The sequence below is a fragment of the Fistularia commersonii genome, chromosome 8, assembly GCF_037954325.1.
Source record: "Fistularia commersonii isolate RoL2024-O1a breed Wild chromosome 8, RoL_Fcom_v1.0, whole genome shotgun sequence".
Classification (NCBI taxonomy): Eukaryota; Metazoa; Chordata; class Actinopteri; order Syngnathiformes; family Fistulariidae; genus Fistularia; species Fistularia commersonii.
Window position 1 is genome coordinate 6,385,838 of NC_141291.1, and position 10,522 is coordinate 6,396,359.

The 10,522-nt window shown below is 41.3% G+C and overlaps 1 protein-coding gene across 1 annotated transcript; it reads left to right on the forward strand.

The window, feature by feature from the left end:
- Positions 1–719: 719 nt before the first annotated feature.
- On the forward strand, positions 720–6,096 carry LOC147231731 (uncharacterized). The gene is made up of 5 exons (XM_086150744.1): positions 720–1,273; positions 2,871–2,929; positions 3,202–3,285; positions 3,642–3,718; positions 4,195–6,096. Exons 1-5 carry the CDS (start codon positions 903–905, stop codon positions 4,237–4,239), a joined length of 636 nt encoding a protein of 211 aa, XP_086006870.1. The 5' UTR covers positions 720–902; the 3' UTR covers positions 4,240–6,096.
- Positions 6,097–10,522: the final 4,426 nt, after the last annotated feature.

Below are 10,522 nucleotides of genomic sequence, written 5' to 3' on the forward strand. Positions count from 1 at the left end.
AACACACAGGAGCAAGAAAGTCAATATAAATCTGTTTTTTTTTCCCTTTATCATTGCCAGTCACATATCGTGTCTATTTTTCTGGACGGAATACGTTTTAAATACATTTTTACACATCAAGAATATAAATACAACAAAAAAAAACAAAATCATAGAGATTGACCTAAAGAAATGTCTCTTATTTGCTTAGAGTTTATTCAAAAATAAATCAAAATACAACTAATAAATTGCCTGAAAATGAAACTTTATTCCACATTTATAACTAAATTAAATCCGGATCCGTGTGATCACGTGACCTCTTCCGTCCCAATGACGACATGAAGGCTCGTGCACCTGGCACACCTACACTGAACAAAATACTCTGCTGCGTCATCTTTAATCTGCGCTCGTGTCAAGCTGCCCGCACCCAGCACGGACTACAAGAGACCGGAAATCAGGCGTGCAAGGCTTCAAAATAAAAGCCCGCTTCCTCTTGCATCCGCGGGGTTTCAATGAAGCCAGGCTGAAAGCTGACCCGGAGATTTTGAACTCGTACTTTGAAGCAAAAACCTGTGCCGCTGTTTTTGCAAACGCATATTTCTAGATTCTGAAATGTTATATCTGAAACCCGAAGGTAACCGTAACGTCATTGTCTTAAAGTTGAATACTAGCCATTTGTTTCTGTCATTAAACGCCCTTCCCTCACGGAGACTTTTATTTTGAAAGGTCAAATCCGAAGTACTGTAGTTCTTTAGACTGTCTAGCTTTACCCCCCTTCTCGCTCTGGCGTGAGCTCCATAGCAACCGAATCCCTAAGGGGTTGGAAGTTCATTTTTTAATTTGTTTCGTTTGTTTTTGTTTCTGTTGTCGTTACCGGCCGAGGATGACGCGTCTCTTCTGTGAAGTTTTAACCTAAAGTGAAAATGCCTGCGACAAAAGTTGTGAAGGAGAAACCGGTGGAAGCGTCACGAAAATCCACCGAGAAGCCGAAACCGGTGTCGCTAAGAGTTGTACGGCGGGCAGAGAACGAAGCCGCACCGCGCAGAAACCGGGGATCCAGCTGTCCGAGGTGTCCGCCTCGGGGCCGCTCCGAGGCGGGTATCCCGGCCGCGGTGGCGCCGGAAGCCGCAAACAAATTCAGCCCCGTGCGGCGCTCCAGGTCGAGCTCCACCGCCCACCGGAGCGCCGCGACCTGTCCCGGGCCGGTCCCCCGGCCCTGCCGCCAAAGCAGCGCCGGTCCCGGGCAGGAGGAGCGGACGGGCGCCGGGGGCCACGGCAGGTACCTGATCCACAGGTGAGATGACTGGAGTTTGGTTGACTCTTCCATATTTTTTACATTTAAATACATAAAAGCATATATATAATTTAATTATGAATTAATCATTATTTATTACGTTTTTTTCTTGGTAATTACTGTTTGCTCCTAATTAGAATTTTTGATTTCACTAGTTTCTTTTTGTTGACTCTGAAAACTCACTTCACTTTTTTTTAACGTTTTCTTTTTTTTTCCCAATGATAGATTCCACTTCATAGGGGTTCAACTGTTTCCCTTATAATATAATATATTCCCCGATAATATTTCTGTCCCCCAACCATCTGTCCGCAGACCTCAATCTGACCTCAGACCAATGGAATTAGCATCAACCAGTCACAACCTGAAGCTCAATCCTAACCCCAACTGCGAAGCCCCGGTTAGCTCTCAATTTAGCAAGCAAACACAAAGACAAGTAAACAAAACAAAAATAAGATACCACCTGTACCCCTGTTACTTACTGGTGAAGCCATTTTCAACAGTATCACTTCACATGATGGCCAGTGTTCCCTATTTTAGGTATTTCCACTGTGAAATAGCAACATCTTAACATCTTCATAATATTGAAACTTTTTTTGTCTCTTAAAAAACATTGATTTGAGAACCAGCTTCATTCTAGGTTTCTGATAAATTCTGAATAGTTCGCAGTCTTTTTTTGTATAATTTTTTTGTAGAATGCACCAAATGTTGAAGCACTTGTTGAAATAAAATGAATAATTAATTACAACAACGTATTACAACTACAGATCTTACTTCATATGAGAATATGTATGAATATATTTTTGTATTGATATGATGGAGAGTGACATTATAATAAGAATAATTTCAGGATACACTCTTGAGCAGGTCGGTGCTGCGTTCAACCCCCCCAACCCCTGAGGCTTGTTCCTGCATTAACTTATAACCAACATGCAAAGCGCTCCCACAACACGGTACTCGGTCCTACAGCTACCAAGGATTGTACCAAACACTAAGTCTCTGCTATTTATTTAAGTATGTATTATTTTTTAGAATTGTTTTTGCATGACTGCTTGGTTTGAAAAAGTGCTTCACCCCCCTGCTGTGAGCAGAGGGTTGTCTTGTTCTCCTTGGGCTGCTGTCTGCCGCCATCTGTTGCTGTGGCTTAATCCCTCTTTTACTTACCACTGGCATGCAAGGTCAGTAGGTGAACCATTGCGAAGCCTCATTTCAACATCAAGGAACGAGGCACGGGTCGAAGACTTTATTCGACGCAGATATTGACAAATGGCCGGGAACAGATCCCAAACTTCCCAGCGGTGACCTGCGTTGAGGTTCGGTATTTGAACAGTAAATGTGAAAATCCAGCGATTTTGAATAGGGAGCAATCTAAAACCGGTGCAGTCAAATGAAGAACATCTTGATTGTGCAAATCACTGCTAAATCTAACCATTTAATTCTTTTTTTCATTTAACTTTTTTTTACCCAAGATTGGCAAGTGAGGCATGGCCTTTCTTGCCTTCCCTGACTTTACGTCACTGCTTCCCAGCAATACAGGCAGTAGAAATTTGTCACTGCCGCTGTTGCTACACTGATGTTCATGTGTGTGTTTGTCTTCCAGCCACAAAGCTTTCACCGTCATCGCCCCCAACCCCAAGAAAAGAAGAGAAATTCAGAAGAGTGAGTGTGCACGATTGATAACTGAGGAAGTGTAACATTTCCAGTATGAACAGATTTAATTTGAGTACCTGCAAAGTAGCGAGGCAACTGTCACCACATTTTAATTTTCCTTTTTTAATCCTCTTAGAACACATTTCAAGGAACTCAATTCCACAAACTTTTGGTTTTACATGACTGACATGTTCTTGGTTAATGTTGGATTTTATAAAATACCGTTTTATCCTGAAAGGTTATGTTGCCACCGATGTCTGATCTGTTGTTTGGTCAAGCAGAAGCAGAGGCGGAGCTCGCCGCCTTGGAGGAGCTTCGGTTGAGCAGAACACTGGCGTACGTCTCAATCGACCCAAGCAGCGTTGGTGAGAGACATGCACGTTTTGTGCTTTGCCACGTTGTCTGTAAAGCCTCTGTAAATCATTTATACGTGTCAGACACAGGGATAACACATATAATCCACATGCACCCTTTTTCGCTTTAAAAGTGGTCAACCTAAGATATCAATGCTACACATTCTAAAGTTAAAGTTAAAAAAACGTAGATACTTTTAACTTTCCTTGAGCGTTTATTTTGCGATTAAAGTACACCCCCCACCCCCGTGGCTTATAAACATATGGATGCATTAATGGCAAATATTTTTGATTTTTTCATTATAATTACTAGTTCATTGTTGGTGTGGGTGCCCTCAGATGTCTGAAAGTTGTGTCCCTGTTGACAGGAGGTTGTATGAGCCTGGAGGAGGTGCGGCTGAAGCAGCAGCAGGAAATGATGGAGGCCAGAGGCAAACAGAAGCAGGTGCGAGGTTACTAGCTTGGAGCTCTGGGTGCTCAGCGAGCCCCCCATTGGCCATTGGTGGAACAACATCTTGATAGATGAAAACTTTTTGTGAGTCTTTTAATGACCACAATTATATAGTTTTAAAAATCTTATAAGGGGGAAATCATTACAAAAAATAAATATGACTGTTAATTTCTTTAATGTTTCCATTTTTTATTTTTACTTATTTTTTAATCTTGGGGGGTTTTGTGTGACAAGGTGACATTTTAAGTCTTAATTACTGATTTCATAGTAATTTATCCTTTACTAATTTAAAATTCTTTTGCAACCGAACCAGGAATGGTTCAAATACGATTGCTCTACTAGATTGGTGATGCAGAAGCATTTTGAAATATAGTTTTGGCAACACAAATGTGAGTTTTTGTCATAATTATTTTACACCTCCAATATTAAAACGCAAATTTAATAGTGTTCCTTTGTGGTTGTTGTCACAGATAAAGAAGCTGGTGATGGAAGAAGCATCGGTTCTGACAAGCTGAGGTCGTTTGTGATGCCTCGTGCCGCCAACAACACTAGTCTGTCACACAGCCACGTTTAATAAAATCCACACCCAACAAGGAATGTAAAGTGTAAATAATCCAACAATTGATAAATTATTGACATATTTTTGGAACCATTTCAATTATCCAGAAATTGACAAGATTGCAGCTTCTTCAGCATTAGAACTTCAGTGTAAATAAATCTTGTGTTGTCTGGTTTGATTGGACTCGCTGCATTCTCTTGCCTAGGTCTTCTCCAGGTTCTCCATTTTTCTCCCACAAGCCACAAACAGCCAGGAGGTTCATAGGAAACTCTAAATTGTTTGTAGGTGTGAACAAGAGAGTGAACGGTTCGACGTCTCTGTCTGTGGCCCCGTGATTGACATGTGACCCATCCTGGCTGAACCCCACCTCACAACTAATGTCAGCTGGGATTGGCTCCTCTTTGTTTCCTCTGACTGTTGGGATGTAATGACTGAAAGAGGTGAAGAAAAGTCTGGAGAAGCTCCTAATATATAAATACTATAAGGATAAGGTGAAGGGGGAGCAGGAAGTCAATCTCTTCATCATGGAGATGTGATGTCACAAAGATGATGCACTTCACATAAGGTCGCTGTTAATGTGCCTGTCTACAAGTTATAGCAAATGAATAAACAGGAAACAATTTTGGTCTGGCTCTTGATACGGGACTGATTCCCTGATCCAGTAACAAAAACCCTGAAGATAGTAGATGACTTGAGTGACGGCTGACTCAGGGTGTCCCCAAGATGGAGCTGTAACTTCGCCAGCACTGTCACACCAGCTGGAACTCATCAAACAGCTAACTCAGCTCGGCTGTGGTCACTTACTAGTAAATTGTAGTTTAAAAGCAAAAAAAAAAAAAAGTTAGTGGTCTGTTGGTGTTTTTTCATCTCAAGACCTGTGTTCTCAGACTTTGTTTCATTTCTTTTATTAACAATATCATTATTTGTTAATTTACTATTATCTAAATTGATGAAGATGCACATGTTAACAGAAGGTCCAAGTTAACTCCGCCCTACCTTATTTATGGGAAGATTTCCAGTTTACATCAGTGACACTTTCACACCTGTCCTATAAGCTGTTGTTCTTTTGTGATTCCCCCTCAGCTTACAAACCGATCCTGGCACGTTTAAGGTTGAGAGTCGTATCCAATGCGGATCCTCAGGAGAAAATGTCAATTTGTGTGCCTCTGCTGTTATTTGGATGCACTGCTTTCTTTCCCGGTCACCCTTGGGATTATTTTTCCTTTATATCTTGAACACTTTGTTCCAAACCTTTGGCCCGGCCTCCTCAGCACCTCTACTATGTTTTTTTCCCCTTTCATTGCTTGAACAATTTCTTGCCAATTACAGCATTGCTTCACTCGGACATGGGCATCCCACATATCACAATGGAAAATCTATTGCAACAACAGTAGATTGATCAACTTATACCAAAATAACTTGTGAATAGACTTCTCTTTGTTCATGTGCTTTATTTATATGTGTAGGTTTTTGTGGTAGATGCAAGAGAGGAGGAGTCTAGAGTAAAAAAAAAACAGCTATAAATGTGGATATTGGGAAGTTAGGTGGTGTTACATTGACAAAATACCTCAAAAGGCTTGAATAAAACTTTGCAAACACAAGAACAAGCTCTGAAGATTTTGGACTTGGGTCTGTCATGCTTCTGATCTCTTAGGTGGATCATCAGGTACTTGTAAATGGCGTCAGAAAGCGTGGGGTCATCTGGCGACAGCAACGCCTCTGCGAGTGTGGCGGGGCTCCTGAACACCCGAAAAATGTCCCTGACCACAGCATTGATGACCTCTTTGAATCTGTCCAGGTTTTTCACTGAGTCGAGGAGGGGACGGATGAGCTCCACGGGGGCTTTGTGGTTCAGGTCCTCGATGAAATTGTAGACTTCATCTAAGTTCAGGGAGATTTTGTGTCTCTGAGGCAGTCGCTCAATGAGCTGCATGACCAAGCAGTGAATCAGGTCGCTGAACTGTCTGCCCCTCTCACTGTAAGGCGACGACTGTACCGAGTACAGTGAGCCCGTGTTGCATCCACAATCCACCCACTTTTTTTCCACCTCAAACAGCGAGGATTTCAACCTCGGCTTCACGTCGAGGCCCGGACGAGGTGACGGTGTCTTCGTGATCTGTCGACTGCCCACTCTCATCCCCTCGGGCAGGGTGAACACCTCGGGGTACTCGGGCACGATGCAGTCGTCGCCCTCCTGTGGGGTCGTCTCCTTTGTCACCAGCTTGACAATGTCGTTCAAGGCGTGAGCCATATCGAAAGTCTTAGAGGAGCCGCGTTGCTCCTGGATGGTCATCTTGGCGATGTCCAGGGCCGCAGCGTAGGCATCCTGGGAGTCGACGGTCCCGTTCCCCTTCTCACTGGACCATTTGTGCAGGATTTCTATTGCCGCTTTTGTTGTTTCTGGGACGCTCATTTCAGATGTCAGGCCCTCAGAGGACTTACTTCGCTCTGGCTTCTCAGGCATGTTGTTCTCGCTGGGAGATCCTCACTCCTTTTTTAGATCCCCGCTTGGCCTTAATTTTTCTTCTACCTTGGGAATGTTTGTGGGTTTTTATCACAGTTGGCTGTCTTCCTGGTGGATCATAGTCCGCCTTAACATGTTTCTTAACCGATGCAACATAGCAGCGTCCTGCCCAGCTGTGTGACATGACCCCAACGCTACCACCCCCAGCTGCTCTGTGATGTCACACAAGAAGGTACGATCCCTTCCTGCTTTATTATGTCAAACTGCACAACACCCACTCACCCCCCTCACCCCCAACCTGCTCTATGACCTATCAAATATATCAGAAAGACTTGCTCCATTGCCTGATGAGTGAAACCACTTCACAGTGAGGGGATCCCCTTTTCTGGAAGCCATGTTGTGCCTCTAGAATATAGTCTGAAAACCAGAGAGATGTATTAATAAGACTGATTGCCAGTTTTTACAGGTGGATTTTATGCCAGCTGACAGATTTAAGCAGATGGTCACATTAAAACCAAGATGCTATTTTTAAGAGACCAAATTAGTTGTTAAAATAAAACCAAGCACTTCTAATGGGAAGTTTTGGATGTATCTGGTAGTCTCCCGACTGCCTCTCCTTTGCATATCTCCTGTTTTCTCAGTTTCTTGGTTTCTAACTAACCCATTGTCTAGAAGCCGGTCACGTTGGTTCTGTTGGGGAACATGGTATGTTAAACAGGGGTCCAAAAAAAATAAAAATAAATAAAATAAAATTCAACGTGAGTCACAATATTCTCCTCCAGTTCTACACAGCCATAATTGAAAGTATCCTGACCTCATCAAAAATAGTCTGGTATGGTAACTTGGACAGTCAATCACGCTCAGAATTTCAACACATTATCAATAAAGCATCCAGAATCATGGCTTACACTCTTCCTCTCATAGACACTCTGTATCAGAGACGCATCATACAACGTTCAATCAAAATCTCTTCAGACCACACACACCCTGCACACCACCTGTTTACACTCATGCCCTCTGGGAGGCGCTACAGGTCTCTCAGAACCAAATCTGTCAGATTTAAAAACAGCTTTTTTCCAATAGCTATACGGATTATGAACAAATCACTGTCTTGATGTGTGATGTATCCCGGCTGCTTGGCTTGATTTTCTGTCTGTAGTGTATTGTTGACGATGGAACTGACACAGGAGAGATGTGAGCATTAGGTGCTGTACCGGAAACAAATTCCACCAACACTGTTGCGTGGCCTAAATAAATAAATTATTTTGATTCTGATTCTGATCCTCAAGGAGGACCCAACTGTCCCAATAACGTATAAAAACCACACCCTAGAGTTGAGTCTTTGTACTTTTTTCTCAGATTACTCTGTACTCTATGGGACTTGTACCTTTCAGGCTTCAAAATAAACATCCAAATACCATTCTGACCATTCTTTGTTATTGAACAACTTTCTTAAAGAAGCCTCCAAAAATTCCACAACAGGAATAAAAAAAAACATACAACAGAAACCCATATTTATGTATAAACAAATCATTTGAAAATGTTTGAACATATTGCTGTTTATTTGTCATGCTTTCTAAGACATGATCGAAAAGAAATTTACAAACACATGGGAAGGAATTCATTTCAGCATTTTCAGTTGCAATGCAAAATAAGACGTAAAAAATATCTATAATTTTAGTTATAGTGATCATAGGGAAAGAAACACGACCAAATACTTTTGACACTTTTAGTCTTAAAGAAAACCACCTTCAAATGATATGTATTATGATGATGATGTTTATTGTTATTGTTGTTGTTGTTCCATTAGCGTCGCTGAAGGCCCCCCTACCGGACTACAAAAATGGCTGCACCGTTTCAATAGCAGCGCATTTGACGCATGCGCAGTCATTCGCCCAAGACAGCGCTACTCATGAGTTGCAAGCCCTTTTCAGAGAGGCGCAATAAGCGCACCTTGATTTCATCATCCCTCACCCCTCCTGAAAAGAGGCAAATGCGCGACCTCTGGTGGTTAATTGGAGACCTACTTGACAATGAACGATCAATTTTTAACAGTTGCTTGAGTTACCCGACGGAAGGAAACCTACACACCTTGTAATTCAATATTGTACTAAGATGGCTGACTACAGAGTCTTAATTCAGAGAATTACATCTCAGATCCGAGAGACAGACGGTAGAACTCGAATTCAAAGACGTTTTACACTCACGAACTTAAAAAAAGACTCGCGCATCGCAGCGCTGATCTGTGTAAAGATTCGGTGTTACAAGCACTATTTTCTTGTCATCTACGAAAAACGTTTTATACTTAGCGTGTGTGGACGTGTCTGTGCGCTGGTGAGACATTTCTACTGGGGATAATTAGGTGACTTACGTTGTGTCATATCTTACAATACATGTTACAGTGATTGGCAAAGTAAACCCATTTAAAACATGATTCTATTCTATCTATGATTCTATGTTTTCCTTCTGTTTTAGCACTGACTCGTGCAATTATGAAGCAGAGACTGGCATATTCGGTCATTAAAACAAGGCAAACATTATTTCGCCCTATTTTACATCAAAAATATTTTCCTTAGTGTGTCTGTGTGCATGTGTTTTGATAAAAAAGGGGTGAATGATGGATGACTTGATTTTTAGCTGTCTCATAGAGTACCCCCTCGTTGTCAATTACATGTCCATTATCCTGTGATCGGCTAGCAGGGGGTCTTGGTCTGTTGTCTCAGAGATGCCTCGTGATGATCAATAACAAAGTTAAATATTTCTCTTGTGACTGCAGGAGTTGCAGTAAAATGTCTCCTCTCCAATAGGGGGGACTCGACTGTTATATCAAAGGGCAGCAACCTAACATAAGCAAACTGCTTCAATCTGCTGAGTGCATGACACTAGGTAACTGAAACAGAAAGGTGCACATAACGTGGAAAAACACACTCGAAGCAGCCTGCTGGTGCGCGGTAGCCATTGTTGTAGTCCTAAAGTGACACAATTCTCTAAGGCCGATGCTGCGTTTAAGGGGTTCTCTCAGACTCCGATGTTTGATAAACACCTCATGGTTTACTTGTTCTCGCCATATTTTAAGTATTGCAATAATTGGACAACCCACTGTTTGTGAAATTAAAAGTACTCCAAAGTTTGGCATTTGAAAATACAGAAAGTATTTGTTAGCTATTATTGGAGAAAGAAGAATTAAAAAGGAATGGGAAAGGCAATTTTGCTTTGTTTTGAATAGAAAACAATCCACCAAATTACATTTTTTCTTTCTTTAATTTATTGTTTCCAATGGATTTGATAAGTTTAAATGAACTGTCATCAACATAGCTATATTGTATTATACCTCAATGTTACAAAATCATGTTGGAAGTCTATATGTGCTTTGAACTTTGAGTCTAATGTTTGTTTACACTGCATCCTCAAGAAAAAAAAACAGGATGGCAGTGTTTATACCGTTGATTTTTCAGAATGCTTTATTAGTATTGTTGCTAATATCCTCATTATTGTTGTTGTTGTTATTAGTTGTACTAAAAATTAGTTGTACTAGTATTTAAATACTACTACTACGACTACAACTACTGCTGCTGCTACTTCTACTAATACTAACAATGAGGTTGGAATAAATATTTCAAAAATCATTGGGCAAGTTACCTTTTATAACCCCCAACATATCTTGTAAAATCCTCCTTATGGAAGAGGTTCAGATCGTTTTAAATAAACATTACCATCGCATATCATAGTATTTCATATCATATATTTGTCTACTGTTATTGAGCTGTTTCTTGCT

Coding starts and splice junctions, on each gene's coding strand:
- LOC147231731 (XM_086150744.1), top strand. CDS start 903: ATGCCTGCGACAAAAGTTGTGAAGGAGAAACCGGTGGAAGCGTCACGA. Junction 2,930..3,201: donor AAGAAGAGAAATTCAGAAGA/GTGAGTGTGCAC, acceptor TTGGTCAAGCAG/AAGCAGAGGCGGAGCTCGCC. Junction 3,719..4,194: donor CCAGAGGCAAACAGAAGCAG/GTGCGAGGTTAC, acceptor TTGTTGTCACAG/ATAAAGAAGCTGGTGATGGA.